Raw genomic sequence first — 24,599 nt, forward strand, 5'->3', positions numbered from 1 at the left:
TTGGAAATAAATGAGTAAGGAAAGGGATGGTGCATTTAAACACACAAAAAGTAATGGAAGTCAGAGTAGCTGAGCCAGGCCCCAGTTACTGAGTAGGATGCTCTCATTTCATACCTTGGCAAAAGGCTTGGATCAGCCTCCAGTGGACACCTCTAAATTGGCAACAATACAGTTTTATTTGAGATCTTAGAGATAAAGGAATGGATCTTGTGTAGCTGCTTTCTGGTTGCATAACTTGATTCTTCTACAGAACTGGTAGTGGCAGAGCTGTAACTGTACAAATGACCCAAATCTGACTGAAGTATTGCTTGTAATAATAATGAAGAAAAAAATCTGGCATCTGCACCTGACTGCTGGTTTGTCAGTGGCAGAACTCTTACGTATTTTGAAAAGGGCACTACATCACTAAGGGAAACAGGCTGAAGATTAATGGAGCTAATGTGGGAGGTGGAGGAGGAGTTGGGAGAGGGAAGCAGAGTTGGTTTTGGATGACATTTGTCAGTGTGATTGACTCATGCTGTGCTGCTCTTACATACAGATTGGGACACCAACAAGCACGTGCTTCCCAGTAAAAACAAGTGAGTCCCTGAACCCAGGCTGGCCAGGGAAAGCTGCTGCTCAGTTCTACATCAAGGGCTCCTCCTTACATCACTTCAGGATTTGCAGAGGGGGAAAGTGGAGGGCCGCCTACTACCTAAGCCACTACTAGTGACGTGGCTTTTTATTATTATTATTTGTTCAGGCTATAATTCCGTGTTTCCTGAAATAACTACCAAGTATTCATCAGGCAGCTCCTGCCTTTAGCTGCCTTTTGTGTGAATCTCAAGTGCTTCATTACTCCCCCGGTGCATTTTCGTTCTCTTACAGTAAATCTGAGCAGCATCTGTGTGGTGGGGGAGGTGATGCAATTTTGGGTTAAAAGGGAAAAAAGGTCTGGCTGGCACAGGAAGCCAGTGAGCAGTTCAGGGAACACAACGCTTGGGGTACAGCATCTTTTTGCACAGGAGGAGAATTGGTGAGGCCACTTCCAGGACCCACAGTTACATCTCCCCACATTCAAAGCCCAGTCACTTGCAGCTCTTTATTGCTTGGTGAGGGATTTTATTTTTAAACGACAGTTGGTTTAAGGCTTTCTTTTTTTTTTTTTCCTCCCTTTTAGTAGCAATCTGATAGTGCTTTGATCACTACTCCAAAAGGAAATGCCTGTAATTTCCTGTGCAGGTCTTACCAGGTGCTGGGCTCTATCAGATCCGGAAGCTGATGGGAGTTGGGAGCACCTGTTAGAATCTGCCTTCTCAGAAAAACTCAGAGACTTGAAATTTCACTTGTGTTTTGAGAAACCTAATGCCAGAGCTACAAAGGGCATCAGACTCTGGCTTCCCACGTGACAGATCTGTTCCATGCTGACTTCCCACTGAAGACTGGAACACAGTCCAGCTTTTGTTCAGCGTGTCCTTTCAGAGGCATTGACTGGGAAGGAAATCTAACAGACTGGAGAAAACTTGACTAAGAGTTACTTATCTTTATTAAATAGTAATTGGCAGGTTTTTTTCATACACCTACGAGTCCTTTGGCTCTTGATGGCTTGGGACATGGTCATGCCTACTTGAGGGAGAAATTCCTGAAGTTCATTCAGTCCTGATCAGCATGACTCAAGGGAAGTAGCAGCCTCCTAAAAGGGCATGTCCTGTCTTTCAAGGATTCTTGGTAGTTCCCAGCCCAAGGGATTGCCTACAACACATTGGGCTGAACTATTTTGGTACCTGGCTAGCGTCTCTGGGTGTGTCGTGCTGGTTGTGTGGCTGCAGCCAGCAGTCTGCAAGAGGAACAGAGAGGGAAGTGTTCAGATTTTGTAGAGTTTCAGCCCTGCAGGCACTGCGTGGAGCTGCTAATGCTTACAAAGTGGCTGGGTAAAAGGCTGTAATCGAGTGAGCTGTGGGTAGAAGAAGAGTTCTTAATTGCAACCGTAGGAGTAGTTGGCAGCCTCGGTGGCTGATAGTCTTCCTCAGGTGAGATTGGCGTCCTCAGGTATGCAGAGCACTGTCAGGCATGGGTGAGGAGCCATGGACCAAAACAAGCTGATGATGGGAAAATTGCCTTGGCTGTGGGTTGATGGAATCATCAGCATCAGTGCCTCTACATTAATATGTGTTAAATCGTGGCACATTGCTGAAGTGGACATCAGCTTTCTAAAGTTTTCTGCTTTGGAGAGCTGCAGCAGAGGAGGAGGGATCTTGGTAGTTCCCACACAGGCCCTGCTCTATCTTTTCTTGGAGGTTTCATAACAGAATTAAGCAATTTGTGTTGCATGTTGCCATGGAGATTGTAAATCACTGTCATGCTGGTCTTCTCAGTCAGGGAGCGGGTGTCTTTAATTGCACTAACCTCCCCTACAAATCCAGGGCTGGGTTCTGAGCCTGCTGACCTTCTATAAAGACCTCACCTTGGGAGCTCAGCCTCCAGGACAGCAGAGCAGAAACCAGGAAAAGGCATGCCAGCACATCAAATACCAACTATCTGGGGTCCATTTTATTTTTTATTATTGTCTTATGTGACCACTATTCTACTCAGAAGCTGTGCTTGGACCACTTGCGTTCAGGGCAAGTTTTGTAATGAGGGTGGGGATTAGATACACTACATACATTTTGTGAGCCAGTCATACATACTAAGATGAATTTGGTGTTTTTATGTTACTTGGCTGCTCCAAGGAGATAGGTCAGCCCTTCCACTCCACCTCCAAGTCCAGACAGGTAAATGGGGTTTTATACAGCCTCCTAAAAGAAAATAATTTTTGCTGAGGAAGCTCAGCTTCACTGACACCCTTGGACCAATGTTTCTTTTTTCTTCCCATCCACTTACCTCAGAAGTAGCCACACTTCTGACTGTCTCAGCATTACTGGCTTGTGCTGTCAGGCCACCAGTCTCGCCAGTGTGTATGGAGATGGTTGTATAAATGACTGTATAAATCAGCCTCCTTCCAGTGACTAAACCAGAACCCTGACAGCATTTGCCAGCGCAGGGTATGGATCCTTCTCCTGGCTCCTTCAAAATAAACAGCTATATAAATTGTAAGATGATTATCATCAGACCTTATTAGTGTATTACCACATGCTGCTTTGTATTCAGACAATAGATAAAAACATTTGTGCTTCACTGTTCTCAGTCAGATCTACAGCAAACACGCTTATTCTTGCTCCCATCTGAGGAGGACTGTGTCAGTACTCTTGCCAAAAACACATGAAAATTAGCTCAAGTCTTTTTCACATGCCTGTAGCTCCATGCACCTTTGGGAGTGTTTAGTCTTTTCCAGGAAATTATATATGTTGTTTTAAAGGTTTGAATCATGAGCTGGTTAAGTTCATAATCTTGTCAAGGCATGAGTTGTCTTTGTACTTTGGTTATTAGGGCAGATGGAGGGGCAGAGGGATGGAAGTGCTTGACTCTCAGAAGGTTTTCGTGATATACATGCATGGCTGGAGCATGGGACTTACTATCTCAGTAGAAAGAGGTGTGTTTCCATGAGCAGCAGAAACAATCCTGCAGAAACATCTAAACTTGCTGCCTTTTGACACTCTGAAGTTTTCATCTGTTGTGCTAGCATCACCTAAAATACAGGGAATTGTGCTCAACAAGCCAGCCTACAGTTCTAGACTTTTTTTTGAAGTGTTTTTTTTTCAGTTCAGTTCTTGCTGTTTTCCCCATCTACAGTTCTAGACTTCTTTTTCAAGTGTTTTTTTTTTTTTTTTTCAGTTCAGTTCTTGCTGTTTTCCCCAGGCTACGTAGCACTCAGTCTGGTGGTTCAGACACACAGCATGACCAAACTTCTGGAAACAACGGGAAGCAAATGCCCGATTCAGCCGATAAGCATGCTGGGCCGAGGCACAGTTTGTACAACGGGCTAAACATTATCCTAGCACTTTGGGGAGCATTTCATGCAAGATAAGCTTGAGGCTTCTTAGGAGTGGGTTAAAGGGCTGGCACAAAATGTCAGTAAAAATGTAACGCTTGTTGCCAAGCAGCAGCTTGTGGTTTTGTGAGGAGGTCAAAAATCGTGCACAAACGGGGTATGTTTTCCACATCCACAGACTGTCCCCTGCCATGTCAGTAACAATCAGTCTTTCATTCTGCCTGGCTGGAGCTGCTCTGCTGTGTAAAGAAGGATGGGGTGAAATCTTGGCCATGGGCAAAGCAAAAAATTGTCATTAAATGTGTTGGAAGGAGGGGCAGAGCTTTAGCCAGGGTCTGTGTCTCAAAAAGCCTGTAAGGATCATCTGACACAAGAGGGATTACACAGAAATAAAACTTGGTCTTTCAAGCAAAAATAAGGCATTTAGTTGAAATTCATTGGTTTTTCAGTAGTCCAGCCTGCTGTGTATTGATGTGTGGTCTCATAAATATAAGAAAGTGGCTTACTCAAAAATAGAAACGTTTCCTTGGGGGGTTGTTGTGAGGAAATTCAGTGAGACTGTTTGAAACCCTTGGCTGGTTTGGTCTTCTCTCTATCCAGCAGGTGTTGCTTGCAGTGGAAATTCTTGCTATTCTCAAGAATTTCCCCCAAAGGTGGTTTAGGAACAAGCAGACTTGATCATGCTTCTTGCTCTGAAAATATTGGATGAGCTCAACTTGGACAAGAGGCTTTTGCTGTTCTTAGACTCAGCAATCTCATCCTCTGTCTCCTTATGGGCTTTTCTTTATAGAGGTAGTATGGGGTCTCCAGTGTCTGAAAGAACATGAGACCCCCAAGTTTGCCAGGTAAAAAGTGCTTTTATGATTCAATATTTTGGATTGACCTAAAGTAATGATTATGGAGACAGGGACTAGAGAAATCAGAAACTAACCTGGATTAGGAGATTATGTTCTTGTGTTTTGACAAGAACACAATCAGCTTCTGTGCACAGAGCACATCAGACTTGCTTGGTGTTTTTTGAGAATGAAAAAGTTAAAGTTGTCTTTTTAATGAAAAATAAATCCGTAGGTTTATTGGGAAAGCCTCCAAAAGCTTGTGTGAGTTGGTGGGGATACAGGCTGGGAGCCAGCAGTTTATGGAGGTTCCCTCAGAGCAGTCCTGGTCCCACCTCAGTGCTGACCCCAGCCAGTGCCTGCAGCCCAAAGGGCATCAGCAAAACCAGAATGTCTGGGAGCAGGTGCCTGCAGAAAGTGTCACCGTTGCTGCTGCTGCACTGAACAGTATTTCCACGAAAACCGATACCAAGAAAATCAACAGCCTTGTCTTCAGCCTTAGCATTATAATGATTTTTTTTTTTTAATTTTCTCTTTAAATATGTGAAAGACCTCCCAAAAAAATGCAACGGTCATTCAGATCTGGGAGATGGCCACCTGTTTCCTCTGGGATCTGAGTCAGTACCACTGTTGCCCAAGGGTGGGCGGAGGCCACTTACATGCACAGAACCTCCTATCTGCCTTCTCCTTAAATGAGCAGTTTCTGCTGCTGAATGTTGAAATGGGCCAGTCAGCAATGGCTGCCTCGTCTCCCTTTTCCCCATACCTGTGCTGTTGCCCAGTTTCAGCCAGGGAATTTTTTTCATCTTTCTTTTAGGAGGCAGCTCTGAGGTGAGGGGAGCAGTGTGACCATGCTGCTGGGAAGCTGCTCTCTAGGCTGTGTCACAGCCACGGGCACCAGCCTTCCTGCCACAGCAGGGTTGAGGGTTTTTTTTTAAAAAAAAAAAAGGCAAAACAAAAACCACCTGTTGTTCCTGGCCTGCTGCCTTCTCGTTTTATTTCTCAAAATTGAAAATGAGAGAGAAGAAAGCATCTAACTGCATTTTTGTCTGCTGGCAGAGCCAGGATTGGACTTTTACCTCCAGTTTTATCCATCACCAGCAGCTCTGCCTGCAGATCTGACACTAGTAAGATGTAAATGTAACATACCATTTAATGTTTGCTATACCCTGGGTTAAGCAGTGAGGAATAGCACAGCTCTGACTTATCCATGGGATTTGGTCACTGGCAACAGGAAACTGTTGGGATCTTGATAGGTGCACTGAGCCAGGGTGATTTTTGTCATTGCATGTACATTTGGTGGCAATTAGCAATGCTTGCAGACAAACAAGGCACAGTGGTGGAGATGTCTGCACTTGTATGTGCTGGGTCTGAGTTGGAGTAGAGCTGTTGGGCAGGGTTTGTGCTTGCTGCTCCTTTCCAAAAGGATTTTGGATGTCAGAGCTGCCTTCATTCTCACTTCTTAGGCAGCAGGTGAAAGCTGCCTAGTGCATATTGCCCTCTTGTCGTTGCTGCTGAGTGACTGGAGATGATCTCTTCCTCCAGCAGGTTCAGCACACTGGAAGCATGGCTACAAGTGCTGTTCCCAGCGAAAACCTCCCCACGTACAAGCTGGTGGTTGTTGGAGATGGTGGTGTGGGCAAGAGTGCTCTCACTATTCAGTTCTTCCAGAAGATTTTTGTGCCAGACTATGACCCAACTATTGAAGACTCCTACCTGAAGCACACGGAAATAGATGGGCAGTGGGCAATTCTTGATGGTAAGCAAGCTACTCTCATGATCCCCTTCCCCTTCTAGCTGAGCACAACTGCAAATAGACCTCAATGTCTCCCACTGCATGTTGTGTCTCTGTCCCTCCTGCTCTGCTGTGGGCTGGCAGGATCTGGAGCTGCAGTGCATGGTCTGCAGCTGGACTCCAGCAAAGCTTCTGCTTCCAGTTGCATTGGTTCCAGTTCTGCACAGAAATGTTGCTTACAGGCCTGTGAAAACCTACAGATCCTCAGTGACATTTGGAGTAGGCTTCTGCTGCCAGTGAATTACAGCCCTGCCAGGTGGCTATTGCTAATGATACTTCATTGAGGCTGAACTTATCCCCTGGGAAATAACAGTGAGTGGGGAACTGAGTGAGGGTTATAACCAGAAAGAATATTTAATCAAAACTGTTGTCCACTGACAGTGAAGAATCATTACAGCTCTTAAATCCAGTCATTCAGGGTAATGTTTTCATGTTTAATTACCTGTTTCATTTAAATATGTGTAGGAAATTGGAGTTCTGATGTAACCAAGAGTTTTCAGTTTCAATGTTTTTTTAAATGAAACACACAGACAAAACCAAACAAAAAAACCCCAAACAAACAACAACAACAGCAACAACAAAAACCAAACAACCACCTTGATTAGCAGGTGAGGAGAAAGCCCTGTATTACCTAAAGCTGCAGCTTGTTCAGTTGTGCTGCATGAGACAGACTAACCACAGCTACAAAGGGAATCTGGCTCTTAAATCTTCTAAGTTGTGGTTTGCTTTATAGAATGATTAAGTTGTACATAAAAGTAAGCAAGTATTTTGTGTCTTAATTATCCAAGTTCATGTATGTGGCCACTAACAAAAATGAACTAAATTTAGCCTCACTTGGGCCAAGTTCTGCCTCCACCCTCTTGTCACAAAGGTGCTCAAGATCTTTGGTGTCTGTGCATAAGTGCCACTGGTGTGTGGGGACAGAAAGCTGGGGGATTGTCATGAGTGGTGGAATATGGGTGCTGCTGGGGTTTGCTGTGAAGACTGTTAGCTTGGCCTGCAAACTTGAGATCTTAGTTGCACCCTTAAGGATTTATCAGATACAATTTAGTCAGTACAAATGGCCACAAAGTCCTTAAAAGAGCAGCTTTTATTCAGTATTAAAAAACAAAACAAACAACAAAACAAGTTAATCTTGCCAATATTTGTTCCTTTGAATGTGTTAACAGTTGATATGAGGCAGTATTTGTGAAATTGATGCTGAAATGTCTCTTCTGGTCATCTGCATTAGAAATATCTACTCATCTCATAATGTATATGTGTGCCTTTATTTTTTAAAATGCCGATCCTGTATAAAAGAAAAATCCAGTCCTGCTGTAAATTAAATTTATTATTTTGAGTCCAGAATCCAGCCCTCTAAAATGACCTTTATCTTCACTGGTATGCTCCGTGTTCTGATATATGTATGTATATATATACATATATATATATACACCAGCTGCTGTACCTGTGAGTGTTGGCTGAAACAGCCCTGGCTTTACAAATTATTGAAAAGTAGAAAAGGCATCTTTTACTGAATATTTGGAATTTTTGTTTAGACAAAACAAACAAAAAAAACTTCAACTAAAAACCCAACCTAACCTGATCTAAGTGGGAGTGGTGAAAGAAATTGTTTTCCAATGAGCAGAAACTTAACCCTTTGTTTTAATGAAAAAGCCTTTCTTTTGCTCAGATGGAGCTTAGTGGCTGTACTTGGGCTGAACAGAATTCAGCTGTGGCCTTGAATGGCATGTTGGGAATCCCTGACTTCCAGGGTTTGTGTGCCCACAGATGCTTCACAGCCAGAGAAGTGAAACTGCAGCTGCTTCTCTTTCCTACCACTTGAGATTTTGAACAATCACAATTTTGGAAGAAAGGCAATATTCTTGCCTGAAAAAGGATGTGACCCTTCTCCATCTGCCCAGAAGAAACAGGGCACCAGGACTGACTAACACTTGTGTCATTTGCCTCAGCTCTCTGTCACAGGGTTTGGATCTAGGCCATTCTCAGAGGTCACCATATCCTGGGACAGCTGCTCTTGCTGTGGCTACATGAATCACTTCTGGTATAAAATTAGGGACAAACATGATAGGTAGGGTCAAGATGCATCATGATAAATCCTAAACTTTCCAGTTGTTCTTTATGACCAAAGCTTTTACGAGCTGAGGTTTCATGCAGTGCTTGGTGGGCAGAAGCAGCTGCCCACCCCCAAAATAGGAACTAGTTTTGGAACACAAACAACCAAATAAGGATATAGCATGAGGGGCTCTATACATTTTGAAATTTTCAGAAACAGTTATTATTTTTTAAAAAACCAAATACATAGGCATCCAACAACTTTAAAAATGAGGGAAACAGCCCACCCTTTTCCAGACTGTTGCCTGAGCAGTTCTGTACAAAACGTCTCAAGCATTTTGTAACTGCACCAGCATTATGTTGTAAAAAAACCCTTCTGCTAGCCAGCTTGCATTAAGCATTTTGGCTTCCCTCCATGAAGACCTTCACCCACATTTATTCAAGAGCATTAACTGCCTGCATGATGAAATGTTTGACTTGCGTTTTTTCCTTTTTCTGAAATCTCTCAATGAAAGTAGACTGAAATGGAATAAGGGTTTATTTTAGATCCTGGAGGAAAAGATACATTCAAAATCTTCTTTTACCTGTTTGTTCTTTTTATTGGTCACATCTCTGTTTTTCTCACCGAGAGTTGTCTGTGATTGTGGGACCTGTGTTTGTTGTGTTCATGTTCCACACTACACAAAACCACTTTATTGTTGACCTTATGCCAGCTTTGGAAGTCCATCAACGCAGTGTTTGGAAGACAAGTGTTGTAGAGTGGAAGAGGGCACTTAACCTGAATGAAAGGTGCACAGGCAATTTGTGGGTCACCCATTTTTTGGTTGCTGCCACTCTAATGAGACTTTAGGACCAGGCTCCAATTTTCTCTGCATATGTTATCTCAGTTTATTCCTGAGTGTGCTGGTTGTGCTGAAATCAGCACAGTGCTGTGCTTGGTGAAATGCACATAGGTGCTGTACAGACATGAGGTCAGAATTAAGCGAGGGCCAGGGTTAATCTGCTTTGATTAGCTCTTGCTTTAATTGCATTGCTGTGATTAATTTTGCACGCTCCTTTCTGTGTGCAAGCTATTTTAGCAAGTAGCAGAGGATTTCTTTTGGTGTGGCTGCAAAATGCCAGTCTGGAATTATTAATCTGGGATGAAGCCAAAAATGGAATACCTTAATATGGCAAAAAGTTCCTTATGGGTCAGGATTCCTTATGGCTCATACATCACACAGAGATAAAAAGGTGGCAAGCAAAGGGAGATGAAAAGATGATCACAAGTACATGGCTTGGTGTTGTTGGGGAATTGGGCTGAACTCTTAGCTGTCAGTAGGGCTGTGCCAATTGGTATGAGCCAAACAAGGAATTGAGTGGGATGAAAGGAAGCTGTGGTCTCCCTTCTCTTCCCTTTTCTTTCCCTGGTATGGTTTTGATGAAACTCTCACAGCCTAGAAGTTGTCTCTCTGCTCCTGAGTTTCAGTTTCCCTTCTAGTTCTCTTCCCAAGACCTCCTCCCAATCCTGGGGTGCCCTTGTGCTGGGCTGGAGCTGCACAGCCTGGTGTGCACCCCTGTGCACTCACACCAAGCTCCATTCCTTCCCCCACACTCTATCTGCCCTTCTCACCTGTCTACCCCTTGCATCCCTTTTTGTTGAGGGTTTTTGCTGCTAGTCATCCCTGGGCACACTGTCTGCTTTTCTTCTGTGGAAACTTGAGATCAACTCAGGCATGAGGCCAGAGGGAGATCAAAGGTCACTTCAGATTTGCAGGCAGAAGGGTTTGTTTGTGGCGTTCTTTCTTCTTGTTTTTGTTAATTTAGAGTAGCATCACTAAGAGCGTTTAAATTCAAGTTAAATTTGTACTTTCATTATTTCATTTGTGTGTACAGCATTTCCCCTCCCTTAATTGCTGGGATTTTGCAACAGTGAAAGAGGGGGTTTTGTCTTGGGTTAGATTTTTTTCCTGCCAGGAAAATTTTGATGTTGCAACATGGAAAACACAAGGCTTTGAATACTTGCCCTTTGTTAGAGAAAGGGCTCCTTTAAGGGCTTGCATCTTTATTCTGTTTATTGATGTGGAAGCCTGTATTCTTTAAGAAAAAAGAAAGGGCAAGGATTCAAATACTTGAGTTTTCTATATTATAACATCTGTGTATTTAGATAGGGCACAGAAGAAGGGCTCATAAAAGCCCAGTGTTTTCCTATCATGTGTTTTTTCCTGAGGAAAGCTGTCATGCCAGAGGCAGTGTGGCTGTGTCTGAGAAGGAGCAGAAGCATCAGAGTGACCAAGTAGAACATCTGCCTTCCTTTGCACATGGCAAGGGCACCTCATACCTCTTCAGGGTGACTTGGGTGTGGGGATACTGAATAGGAGCTGTGACCCCAGTACCCCATCTGTGCAGTGCCCAGAACACCAATTCCTCAGCTGAAGCCAGTGGCTGATAGGAGTGCCCTCTCCCACAGTGCTGCTGATGGAAGACAGAGACTGTGGAGGTGGCTTTCCTCAGCCTGAGGCTTGTTAGTTTGACTTGGCAGTTTGAGTTCAATTTTCCCATGGGCTTAGGTACCAAGCTGCAGGGCAGTGAAACCCAAAGGCTGAAGGAGAGAAGATGGGTTGACGTGCCTGTCAGTTCATCTTTATCCCCTCTAGATGCCATGGACAGTGGAGAAACTCTCTTGAGGTGACCTATACACCCAGCTGCCTGGCAAGCTGAAGATGTAGGAGGAAATTTTGCCTAGATTTGAAGAGAAGAGCTCACCTGCACAACCAGATCTGAGCTCCTCGAAGGCTGGGAATGGTGTGTTTGAACTGAATCCAGCCTAGGCTCCAGAAAAAGCAATGCCATTGCTGACTTAGAGTTCACAGTGTGTCTCTGCCCTTGGTTTAGATTCACCAAGTGCCTTTGTCTCTGGATGGGCACTTGGAGCACTGTCAGTTGCAGAGACATTGCCACATGGTACACCTTGAAGCACCAAGGGCTTCTGTTTTGGACCACAGATTCCCGTGTATTCCTGGGCTCCTGTGCCTGCTCAGAAGCGCTCTCTAGGCAGCTGCACTCTTGCATAACCCATCAGGATTCACAGAAAAATGGTGTGGAGAGCTCTAAAGGGGCAGGATTCAATTAGCAGGGAGTTCATCACAGCAGCTGGGGGTCACATCCACTGGAAAGTCGAAAAGGCCATCTCTTCAGTCAGCAACCTCTTACCTGCAAAGCAGGAGACCTCCCTGCTGGGCTCTCACAGCCTAATTGCTCTTAGTTTAGTCTGCAGCTGGTCTCATGATAGCTCTAAATGGCTTTGCCCTCTTTGGATGTCTGTTCCTACATCATACATCATCCTTGGCTTCTCTCTCCTTCAGCTTACCCAAATGCTTTCATAATTGCTCCTCCTTGCTTCTTTGGTCAAATTTGTGAGAAATTCACAAAGTTTTCTGTTGGAAGTCCCTGACTATGTGCAGCCTATGAGTCTGATTTCATTCTTGGAAGAACGAGGTAGGAGAAACCCACTGTGCTTTGGTCCTTGTTTCCATGCTGGCAGTTAGGTGCTGCCAGTGGGGCAGCTGGTGGTTTAAAGTGTACAGTTCTCTACTCATGGTTCTTCCTGTCTTCTGGCATCCTGTCAGTAGAAACAGGTATTTTAAAAGAAGGAGAATGCTGGCTAACATGCTAAATCTTCTCATCCATTTGGGAAGCCAATCACCTTCTGAGCTACCCCTTCCTAAGGTTTCTCCTTGCTCTGTCCCACTTCTATAGGTAGGAGTTATCTTGAAGATACCACAAGGTACCACAAGCAAAGCCACTTACATCTGGCCCTTTTCAGTGTTGATGCTTTTCAGGATGGGGTCCTTTCCTGCCTACAAAAGATCCAGATCCCTCTCCTCTGTTGTTTACAATTCACAAAGCACAGAAATGTTAGGCTGGGGTTTTGCCTTGATGAAGAGAACATTTAAAGTTAAGACTTTCTCTGGCCACATACACAATTGTTAAGTTCTTGTGAGATTAACCTTAACCTTCACTGCTGTGTGTCTTTTACTTCCACTTTCAAATTGCCATTTTAAATGCTGCCTGGACTTGCTCACCTTTTTATCAATGCTGCAAGTGAATTCCCTTTAAATAGCAGCTGCTGACACAGCAGCTCTGCCTGTGTTTAGTGTGATGGCCAAGATCCAGGCAAGGTAGGAGAGCCCCATGCAGTGGGGTATCCCCACAGCCCCCACCAGGGCTTGCCCCCTCTCCCAGGGGATGCAGAGCTTTGGAGGGGCAGCAGCAGGGGATGGGTTGATGGCTGCAAAGGCAGATGCTTCTTTTGTGTTTCATGAGAAGTTTGCAAATGTGCCAGAGCAAGGGGAAGTCCCTAAGCAAATTACCATGCAGGATACAGCACATCCATCTCCACCTTCCTGCCCACAGCCTGTGCTGGGGCACCTGCCCTGTCTCAGGGGGAGGGAGGGCAGGAGAGCTCAGCTCTCAGCATGGAGCTCTCCCACTCCACCACAAGTTGGGTTTGTGTGCTGGCTGTCAGCTCTCAGCCCTGCCCTGACACCGTGTCTACCTGCTGCAGGAGTCAGATGAGGGCAGCCCAGCCTCTCCATACAGGTTGGGCAGGTAGGAGAGATTAATTTCCTCTTCTGTCCCAGCTCCAGAGCCCTGGCCTTATTCCATGGTAGCAGTTCTGCCCAGGGCACAGAAATTTACCAGCACATATAGTCTCTGGGTTTTCTATTTCCTTTTTTTTTTTCTTTTTTCTTTTTTTTTTGGTGCAGTCTTTAAGAATAGCTGAAATGCCTTTGAGCTGAGAGCCTTCTTTCCTAGATTTAGAGGGGAGGAGCAGGATAAATGGCTATGAAGAGATTCAGGTGACTTTCCAACAATCTTGACAAATAAGCCTAAATCTCAGGGTCTTTGCAAGAGCCTGGAAGCTCTTTTTACCTTAAGAGCTCATGAAAGCAGACATTCAACACCAGTAAAGGCAGGAGAACAAGTGAGGCTGAAGGCTTTAAAGGGCCTGCCAGCACCAAAGGTGGTCTCCAGGTCTTGCAGTGTAGCTGTCTCTCCTCCAGACATGCAGTGGAGGTGTGTGGCTGGCTCGTGGGCTGTGCTGTGACATGCAGCGTGTCCACCTGTGCTGATGCAGCAGAGTGGTCTTTATCATGGCCCCACCTGGAAACTGGGGCAGCCTGAGCACTTCCCCCTACAGGGAGTACCTTGCTGGGTCTGTGGGCCCGTTCACACTAGACAAACCTGTATCAAGCCCGCTGCTCTGTCAGCAGTTTGCTCCTGCCACTGTCTCCATCCATGGCTACCCTGGGCTTTCCCCATCACTTGTGGGCAGTAAATGTTTACACCACGGCTGTACAGCAGAGGCAAAACAGTTTTCCCACCCAGCCCAGATGACTGGGATGTGAAAATGCACCCAGTCATCATGAAGGTCCTATGTTTGCCTCTGGGGTACAACAGTGCATTAGGATTAGTACTTCTGAGCAGCTGATGCACTGAGCTCACCCCATGTTGGTACTGGCATGGCCTGAACTGATCAACTCCTCTTGTACCCTCCTCCTGCCAGACAAAATCCTGGCTGTGCACAAAGCTGGGGCTCAGGAACTAGCACTGATCTGTGTATCAGTATGTGGTGTTTACTCAGTAGCTTGTTCCACAAGTGATGGGACAGATCCATGAAGAACCAGTGAGTTATGATTCCACTGATATTAATCTAGTGGGGAACATCATCTGAGTGGCTGTCACAGCTGAGGTATTTTAGGGAATTTGAGCATGGATTTATTCACCAAAACATGATCGCTGTATTGGTTGTGCAAGGCACTTAAAGCTTTTCCATCTGTTTTAGTTACCTCCTTCATATCAGCACACCATTTGGGACTAAATATTTAAGGGGAGTTCCCCAAGGCTCACTCTGAAAGGATGAAAGTGTCTAGAAACAATATCCAGGTGTTGAGAAAAGGAAAATGCTTGTAGCTGTTACTTTGGGTTGTCTCCCAGCTCTGCTTCACCATGCCTTTTGTGGGTTATCCCTGATATTTAAACTGGCTTTTTAGATTATCTTCCAGTCTTGGGTTTTCTTTTCTAGGAGAGGGAAAAGTTGGGAGGGTTGTGAAATCCTTTGAGCCATATCTTGCCAGAGGACTGTTACTTTGGGTTGTCTCTCAGCTCTGCTTCACCATGCCTTTTGTAGGTTATCCCTGACATTCAAACTGGTTTTTAGATTATCTTCCAGTCTTGGGTTTTCTTTTCTAGGAGAGGGAAAAGTTGGGAGGGTTGTGAAATCCTTTGAGCCATATCTTGCCAGAGGAGCAAGTCTCCAAATTCAGTGATCTGTATTTGGTACTGGAAAAGGAAAATGAAATCCACATAGTCATCTTCCCCTGCTCCCAACTTAGGCATACAAGGATGAGTGAGGTCTGGGACAGAAACTCCCTTGTCAATCCAACTTGATTTCATCACATCTTGCTGTCTTTGAGGAAGGCCAGCAGAGGCAGAAAGGCCACAGGACACACAGTGGTGCCAGCAGCTGCAGGTCCCCCACAGTAATTAAAAACCTTTGTCTCTTCTGTCCTAGTTCTGGATACTGCAGGCCAAGAGGAGTTCAGTGCAATGAGGGAGCAGTACATGAGGACTGGAGATGGTTTCCTCATCGTCTACTCAGTGACAGACAAGGCCAGCTTCGAGCACGTGGACCGGTTCCACCAGCTGATCCTCAGAGTCAAGGACAGGTGGGTGCCAGCACTGCCTGAGCCGCCAGGCTCCCCACCCTCCTGGGGCATGGCTGCACATCTGACCCCAGCTCCTGCCTTCTGGGTGTCCTGAGACAAATCCTCAGGTGGGGTTTGTGGACCCCAGTGTGGTGAATAAGAAGTAGTTTACTTCGATAAGCATGCAGTGCTTTCAGCGTGGAAAGGGTCAGTGGTGTTACAATGGAGTGAAAACGTGTCTGGAAGGGAGAAACTTCTGCCAGAGCAATGTGAGAAAAAGAGATCAGACACCTTTGAAGGTAACCAGCTCCCCTCTGAAGAGAGGGAAGGATGCTCTGTGCATAGTGCAGGCACTTTGGGATCACCAGCAGGGAGTCAGCAAGCATTTCAGCCCTAATTATTTTGTGTGTCCTGGTGCCATCTTCCTGTCCCTGGCTTGTGCCAAACACACCTTCGAAGGCCCTGCATTATTTGGGGGGTTTGAACAAGTGTTTTGAAGGGGAAAAAATTTGTGCTGGAAGCAACTGCATTTCTAACCAGGGATATAATGTAGCTAATGCACTGTGGTCTGCAGCAAACAATTACACAGAATAAAACATCTGTCTGTGCCTGGGGACACAGTAAGAGAGGTCGCCTCTCTCTCCTCCTTGCCTGTGCAGGGGAGAAGGTAGCACTGGGAATTTAATCATGGTAAATAAATGTGTCCTGGCATAGTGAGGGGAAGCTGCTGGTTTATCTACAAGATAGCTCCCTCTTCCCATCCTGGTTCAAGAGGCAATGGATCCATTCTCACTGGGTGGGGTGTGAATTAAGCCCTTATATGTCTGCAGCTTTGAAACAGTTCTTCCGTTAATAATGACTTTTAATTATGGAAGTCATCAAGAAAAGTCACCAGAGGGTTTGGGCCTCGTTGCTGGCTTCCTTTCACAGCTCTGAATAACTTCCCCACAGGAAGGGTGGACTCCTATCATGTGAGGTTCACAGCTGACAGCTCTTCCAGTAAAGCATCCAAAGTGTAGCCCACAAGAGTGAAAAGTCAAGGAAGAAACACCCTCTGATTTCATTTAAATGAAGAAGAATGTCAGTCCCTCAGTCAGCCTCTCAGATCACAGCAGTCTAAGCACTGCTAGCTTAGCTTGGGGCAAAGTAAATCTGTTTCTAAAAGCTGAAGGAGACGGGACAGAATTTCCTGTAACCTGCCCCAATCTGATGCTGATTTTATCTAATTTAACTCGGTGAAAATAAGATGTGGTGTTCACTGTTTGCTCTGGACTGAAACTTTTACCCTCCATACACGCTGTGCAAATGCTGCAGCAGTGTGAGAGGCAGGAAGTGAAACAGGCTGGCGAGGTTGTTTGTGTTTCCCCACTCAGCGCCACTCCGAGCGTGAGGAGCCTATTAATGCTTCATCCAAAACCTGGGCTCGGGCAAAAAATCACAGCAGTGGGAGCAGCGTGAGTAAAAAAGCCCTCCTGCTAAACCCACACGTAGCTGGGAGCAGAGCATCACCCTGGTTTTCAGTCTGGCAGGCAGTTTTGGAACTTAAAATCCAAAAGAATTGCAGGCTGCTGTGCTAGCAGGGCTGTTCAAAGCCTTCCTCCCATTTTCTTTCCACAACTTTCATTATAATAAAATTTCCAACTGTAGCAGCTTTGTCCAATTAGCAGTTGTACTGCTTACAATAGGGAACAAAGTCCCCATAGAGTTTTATTACTGATGTAAACAAGGCAAATGAGATACCATCCAAAAGTAATCCCTTTCTAATCAAGGTGCTGCAAGCCAAAAAGCAATCAAATAATCCAGACAAGCAAATATTTTGCTCCAGAAGGATCAGAGTCAAGATATATCAATGCTCAGGTATTAACATTAAATCACAGTCACATTATCAGAATGAATAACTCTAAGACTCATTTAAAATGCAGAGTGCAGTACAGTATTTTTCCAGCCAGAGCAATGGGGCAACATGCCAGAGGGAAGATGGAGCTCTTATCATCTCGATGAAAAATGACCCAGAAATGCTGTTTAAAAATCCAGAGTTACCAGGGAAGTGTTTTATACAGAAATGAGTATGGCCAGCTGCTCCTTACCCCAGTAAAATCGGCTCTGTTACAGCAGAGAACACTGGGATCTTTTAGGAGGGCTGAAAGTATAAGACAACAATGCTGCAGTAACTGTCAGTGATCAGAAGGGACCTCCTCCCTCCCAGCAGTGGCTAAGAGGCCCTGCAGCAGCTGATTGCTCTGTTTCATGAAGCCAGAGGACAGAGTGGCACTGCCAGCACCTCCCATGGCACCCAACCTTGGTTCTGTTTATCTCTGGAACAGTGGAGCTTTCTGCAGAGGGAGAGGGGGAGAGCCTTGCACAGGACATGCTATGGATAAATGGATCTCTTCTCAGGGGGTGAAGGCAGTCACTTAGGTGCCTGGTAGTTAAGGAAATACTGAGTATTGTTACAGAAGGAGATGAGTTTGGTGTTTTTTTCTGGGATTAGGAACAGGAGATGGTAGGTAATAGCATTGGAAGCTTAACAAATCTATTTGATTCCTTCCAGCTACCCCTGCCAAGCCCAGTTTGTCTTGGAGTAACAGCTCATGGGCATCTCTTTGCTCCTGCTCATTTTCTCCTCCATTTGATTCCCCTCTAAGCACCAGCTCCCAGAGTCCATCTTTCTTTCCCCCCAGCTGGTCTCAGTGGATGACCAGGAATGAAGTTACTCCAGTTCTTCCAACAGCCCTCAGTATCTTGTCAAGATATGCAGTTACTGAGGTGCCTTAACTGCTACAAAAGAGTCCCAGTCTCCTGTCCAAGATCTGTCTTTATGTCTCAGTTGATTTTCTGGTTAATTCTCTAGATCTTTCTTCACCTAGTTGGATCTTCAGGTTTAGTTATCATCAGGCATTGCAGAAATTGTGACAATAAGTTCCTGAAGTCCCTACAAATAACAAGGAATGTGTGCATGCATGCAACTTGTCAAGTAAATTTTTGCAATATGAACATATGTATAGCACAGCCTGGGGGTTTTCTTTTTATTTCTTTACACATATGTGGTATGTCTGTAGCTGAAAATGTTAGATGATGTCAGCATGAAAAAGTGAAATTTATGCTCATAATTTTTGTTGTAGTGTGGTAATAATTGGGTGGTGGTTTTGATTTTTTCCAGGGAGTCTTTTCCAATGATTTTGGTGGCAAACAAAGTTGATCTAATGCACTTACGGAAAATTACAAGAGAACAGGGGAGAGAAATGGCAACAAAACATAACGTAAGTTTACAGGATTATTTAATGGGTTATTGAAAGTCCTATTGCAGGCGTTCAGAATCGAAAACTGTGCTCATTAGGAGCTGAATTAAAGCTTACAATGAAACATTTGTAAATAGGTTTTTGACTACTACAAAGTAGCAGCTCTGCAGTTTCCTTTCAGTAGGGCCAATTCATCACTGAAACCAGAGCCTCTGCTGTGCACCAGCTGTAGCAGAGCTGTGGCCATCACTAAGAATTATGCACAAGGTGTCTGAAAGTGGTGAGAAGTGTTCAGAATGAGGGAAGAGAGTGCACCTCCCTGGAGTGAAAAGGCAGAGTCAGGCATTCGGAGGTATAGCTAGGTGCCTGAGCTTGTTAGAGATAATGAAGTTAACAGGGTTGTTAAACCTATATAAATCTGGCCCACCATCTTAGCTCTGTATTATTCATGCTGTTAGTTTAGCCTGAGAAATTTGTCTTAGATGGGTGTAGATCACATGCTGCTCCACTAATCACCTCTAAATGCCAGCAGCCCTGAATACCCAGAGGGAGACAACAGCTCCCTTAGAAGGTGGAACTGAAGGAAAGGTTAAAGGCAAGCAAGCCTGAGACCTCTTGGCAGCTTGCTGTGCCTAAAGGACAAGCTGTGTGGTGGTTTCTGAGCAAACCTCGATGGGAGTTTGGCAGGGCAGGTTCACTCCCCCCCTCCCCAAGGAATCTGGTTTCTGTCAGAGCCAGGACACCTAAACTGCAGCACAGCATGTTGTATCCATCTGTATACACACGCCTTGGAAAAGGCCATGCATGAAAATACCTTATCAGAGGCAGTTTTATAAATCTGCCAGTGTGCTGGACAAGCACTCTAGGAGGCCCCATCTGGCTGTCAGGCTTTGAAGGGGAAGATCATTTTACACTGAAGGGGAATTGTAGTCATGAAATATTCATGCAGTAGTCCCAATAAAATGTGGCAAGCAAGAATTTTTGGCAAGTGCTGGTCTTTCAACAACCTTCGGCTATTTTCATGTCTGTGAGCACAGCTCAGGGGGAGAGAACATCTGACGACGTGAAGTCTGGCATTATTTTCCCCCAAACCCAGAGCTCGATAGCAGCTGTTTAGCCTGGTGCTCATTCCAGACCTTTTGTAAGCAGTCGCTGACCTTGCTGCAAGCTTGAGGGTGTTGATAGCAGTGTCATGGCAACATTTTGTTTACCTGTATTTCCGTGGTATTAGCAGCCCATTTCTCCAGCCTTTAGGCTTTTCATTTTGAAACTGGCATTATCACTGATGTCTCTTCCATGACACACTTCTCTCCTCCAGATTCCTTATATAGAAACCAGTGCCAAGGACCCGCCTCTGAACGTGGACAAGGCCTTCCATGATCTTGTGAGGGTAATTAGGTAAGCTGCAAACTCCTCCCTTCCTTACTGCCCAGGGATGGGACATGCAGAAGTCATGGCCCAGAGAGTCAGGAGCCAGATTCTGGGGAGCCAGGTTTTCTTGGGGGTGGGACATTTCTGATGTTCATTAACTTTTTGTCCTGTGTCAGCTTAGGTCTATTACTAGCTGTCACTTAGCTACCCATGCAGGACATCAATACCAGGCCTACTAAGAAGTAGCTGTGGCCATAATAAAAAAGTTTTATTCAATGAGCAGTGCAAAGCCTGCTATAATGATCAGCTCTAAAAGGCTGGCATTGAAAGCTCTGGATCAGTAATTTGGGGTTTCATAGTTTTGTCCTCTCAGGGTCTTGCCTTGCCAGAAGTTAAAAAGACCGGCAAAAAATTCTACAAAATTCTAGTGCTGTAGGTGACTTCTAACATTTTCTGCTCACTAAATGGAAAAAATTAAGCCATTTTGTATGAGAAACTGCATGACCTAATGGCTAAATCCCAGGTTTCCTCAGACTGCAGAGGTTTGTTCCCAGTTTTGGCATGAGCTGCCTTTGCTCGTTTTGGCAAACGCGCGCTCTCCGGGCGAACCCCTGCTCCGGCTGCCAGCAGGGAGGGACTGCCTTCCCAAAGCCCGGCTCTCCTGCAGGAAAAGAGCTGCACACACATCCCAGCATCTCAGCTGATAACCTCAGCTCTCTCTGAGAGGATTTGTTTTTCTGGCACTAGCTGTCTGCCAGATTTTCTGGGCCCTCATTTTTCATGTTTTGGGAGGGCGCTGAGCTGAAATCATGCTCCTCCCTGCCGTGCAGTCAAAGTGCCTCGCCCGGCAATTAAACCACAAGGCATTTATTCACAGCATATCTGTACTTGTGAATATCCTAGCAGAGCCTCAAGCCAGCCTCCATCAAAACCAGATGGTACTGCCCACTCTTCCCACATGTCTCAAAAGCAGAGGGCAGAAAGTCTTTGGAGAACTGAGCTGGAAGTGTCCCAGGCTCTTTCCCAACTGTTCTCAGTATTAGCTGGCTAGATATTACTTTTGTGTGCAGCAAGCTCTTACCACCATCTACTCTGCTCTGCAGGAAAGAAAAACAACCAGAATAAGATGGAAAAGCTTTGTTTGCTTTCTCCACGTAACACAGCTCCAGGCAGGCTGAAAGGCATATTTGTAATGAGGCATTACTAATTTCAAGCCCTGAAAATGCACTCTGTAACCTCAAAAACAAGTGGTACACCTCAGTTTCCTGAGTAGCTACTGTGAAAGTCCTTGCCAGCCTGTGATGTCAAGGGCACAAGAAATGTTCACAAGAGCTGGAACTCGGGTTAAGTCAGAGAGCAGGGAGATGCTGTGTGATCTGGATGGTCATTGGCCACAAAGCAGCTTTGCTTGGTTTTTGGACATTAGAAACTGTCCACAGTCAAGGGTAGCATCACCCATCAAGTATTGTTTTTCTGGTTTCCAAATAAGCTTTTTCAAACAAAATGTAAATTTCAGCTCCCTGATGACTGTCATTGATGGAGTGCTTTGCAAATGAAGGGCTTCCTCAGAGCCCTTGTGAGCTCTCAGGGTGAGGATGCTTGTTCAGGGTTGCACTGTTTGAGCTCCTTGCACTTGGCTGATTCCCAGTTTATTTAGCTTCATACAACAAACTGTTGTCTGGAAGTAATCCAGAAAGGAGTGGGGTGATTGAGTCCACTCAAGAGATGTTTTTAATTTCCTGATGCCCCTTTTATGCTGCAGCAGTACACACAGGAACTGTCACAGCAGAAGCCTTGAGCAGGCCCAGGGTGTGGTTTTTGGATCTCTAAAACAGATCCAGAAGAATGTGAACAGCTTGTGGTCACTTAGTATTTATCCAGATTTAAAGTATTTTCTGAATTTCATCTTTGTAGTTTGGGGCTTTAAAGTTTTATGTTTTTCATGCCTCCAGCCTTCATATTCACTGAGAAAAAAGTCTTACTAGTCAAGGCTGAATTTTTCGGGTGGTTGCAAGAATTTGGAAGCTGAGGCTGTAAGAGAAACCCCAGCTAAAGCCATAGTGATTTATGCCCCAGTGATGTCTCATCCTGGTCTGGCTTACTTGGTATGAACACTTGGTTTAATGCCTGGCATATCACATGACAAAGAAGCCGCTTTTTAACTGTTCAGACTCTCAGGTTTGAATCTACAGAAGCTGCTGGTGTCTGTATGTTTTATCTTGCTCCAAAATCTACATCTACAGGCTGCCTGTCAGGTGTTTGAGATACAGAGCCTTTGCTGGATTTGCACTGCTGGGCTGCCAGAGTAGCTGCTGCATTGGGTGCAGCTGCAAACAGGCATTTGGGCAGTGCCTCACCTTCCTGGACAGGGAGAAGCCCTCAACAGAATGCTTCAGAGGCCGCTCATTTATTTTTTAGCTCCCCTCCATCACCAAGTCTGCATCAGTGCAGCTGGCTAAGGGCAATGCCAGCTGAAAGGCAGAAGAGTGTATTTCTCTGTGCTCTCTGTATCTCTCTCATCCTCTTCCCTACTGTCAGCAGTGTAATGGATGATGTTGCACCGCTTAGAGCATCCCTGTTTCCCAGAGCAGCCCCCTGGCAGGGGAGGAGGCAGCAGTTCAGCATGGGCAGCTGGAGGCATAGTGCCCTGGCAGGACATACATCCCTGCCATTGGCCTTAATGGCTTCTTTCCTCCTTCCTGAAGAACGCTGGCCAGGCCCAGCTGTGTGGCATGAAAAGCCAGGCAGTGCTGGAAGGGTATATGGAGATACATATGCAAATACGCACATGCACACCAAGATGCTGCTCTACAGGCTGCCCAGGGCCCTGGATCCAACCCAGCCTTATGTCTCACCTGCCTGCTTTCTTCTCTGTCTCCCAAAACAGGCAACAGATCCCAGAGAAAAGCCAGAAGAAGAAGAAAAAGACCAAATGGCGAGGGGACAGAGCCACGGGCTCCCACAAACTCCAGTGTGTGATTTTGTGACAGGACACCCTGGGAGTGCCTTGGATGCCTCCCTGCTGCCCTCCTGACCCCCTGGCAGCCCTGGCGAGGAGCTGCAGCTCGGTGCTGATGCCCACATGGCCCTGTGGCCCCCGGGCTCCCCACAGCAGCTCAGACTCGGAGCAGGCGGCTCAAGGGGTCCGGACCCCGGAGAGGGGCTGCACATCAGGGCCAGCCTGGGAGCTGTGTCAATGGGAGGCAGAAGGGATCAGCAGGACCTCAACTCTCAAACATCCCCAGCACCTTCCAGGGGCCTCCATGATGTTTATAAAAACAAACAAAAAAACCAAGGCAGAAGTTTAAAACAAAGTGTTGGTTTTATCTGCAAACATTTCTCTTTGTGACCCATTTCTGAACAGCCATGAATAGCCCCCCTGTTTGGTACAGTTGTCTGTGTATGTGTGGGGGAAGGGAAAGGGTTTTTCTTTCTCTTAATTTTTTTTGTCCTGTTCTTCCTTTTTGTTGTTTGCTCAGCAAGTGTTGGGTTGCAAAGAAACAACGGCCAGGCCTGGATTTTTTGCACTGGACTCTCTCTTGGGCAGCAGTGCCAAAACACAACTTCATATGAAAGTGCATAGATTTGGAGGAAGAAAATTAATTCCAGCTGCTCTGGGTGCTCCAGACATTGTGTCAGACTCTGGAGGGTTGCCAGCTCACAGACCATAAACTCCAGTTTAGGAAAGGAGGTTTGGGCTTGGATTATATATTTTTTTTCTTACCCTTTGTCAAGAGATTTTGTTTCTGTTTTGTAACTTCGGACATGTCAAACTTAAGACATTTTGTTAACCTGGAAGTATTTAAATTAAAGTAATTTACAAATGGAAGGGTATGTCATTTTTGGGGGAGGGGGTGGAGGGGAAGAGAGAAAGGAAGTAAAATCTGAACTGAATTTGTTATTTGGGTGTTGAATTTCTCCCTCATAAATGCATGTAAAGTGGTGCGATCTAAATCACTCTATTATTCCTTAACCTTTCCCTGCAAAGCCACTCGTGGGTAGATTAATTGTTTTGCTTTTCCCAGGCTCATCTCACACACACAGGAAACAAAATCTGTTTATGGAGTCTGGCTCAATGTTTCTTCTCCCTCCTTCGCCAAGTTGGTGACTTGAAAGGAAGAGGTGTTTTTAAAATTATTCAAGTGGGATGGGTCTCTTCATAAGCTGACTGTATCTAAAATGTCTCCCTGAAAACAGCAAGGACTAAATATGCCTTATGAAAAGACAAGGCAAAAAACCTGCAAGCATTCAAGCTGCCATCTGTAGCACCAGAAATATGGCTGTGCACATCCTGGAGGAGCCACGTGTTCTTTCACACCTTTCCTGGCAGCAAGACCTGCAGTAGCAAATTTGTCTTTAATGGTATGTCATGTGCTGGATTGAATCCATTGGCTCCATTCACATGGTCACCAAATCTGTTTAAAAGTAGGAACTTGCTTTTCATCAGCTTGAATCCTATTCAAATATGCTTTGCGGGCATGACTTAAAATATTGGCAGAGTATGAATGCCTGAGATTTATGTGTCTGAGCACAGAAAATCCTGGTATTGGATACTGAAGATCCATCCAAGATGATGGATCATCACAAATTTAGTTGTCCATACTTGTCTATTTGCCACCAGATTTCATTTCTTGACCCTTTGCCAGGCCACTTTTTAGAAGAGAGTTGGCTGCTGATTATTTTTCAGGTGAATGAGGGTAATGGAAACAC

General features: G+C 45.3%; 1 protein-coding gene across 3 annotated transcripts in view; it reads left to right on the forward strand.

Annotated features, from left to right (window-relative positions):
• Positions 1 to 23,786, forward strand: part of MRAS (muscle RAS oncogene homolog) — a 38,376-nt gene extending 14,590 nt beyond the window's left edge. For 2 of the 3 annotated variants that reach the window (XM_039727530.1, XM_039727707.1), the window contains 5 exons: positions 6,286 to 6,499; positions 15,147 to 15,300; positions 18,440 to 18,539; positions 19,837 to 19,916; positions 22,777 to 23,786. In XM_039727530.1, coding sequence (XP_039583464.1) covers positions 6,307 to 6,499; positions 15,147 to 15,300; positions 18,440 to 18,539; positions 19,837 to 19,916; positions 22,777 to 22,876 — 627 coding nt within the window. In that variant the 5' untranslated portion in view covers positions 6,286 to 6,306 and the 3' untranslated portion in view covers positions 22,877 to 23,786. The remainder of the gene's footprint in view (positions 1 to 6,285; positions 6,500 to 15,146; positions 15,301 to 18,439; positions 18,540 to 19,836; positions 19,917 to 22,776) is intronic. The other variant, XM_039727617.1, reaches the window with a different exon arrangement.
• Positions 23,787 to 24,599: the final 813 nt, after the last annotated feature.

The sequence above is a fragment of the Passer montanus genome, unplaced genomic scaffold, assembly GCF_014805655.1.
Source record: "Passer montanus isolate IOZ18808 unplaced genomic scaffold, ASM1480565v1 scaffold1, whole genome shotgun sequence".
Classification (NCBI taxonomy): Eukaryota; Metazoa; Chordata; class Aves; order Passeriformes; family Passeridae; genus Passer; species Passer montanus.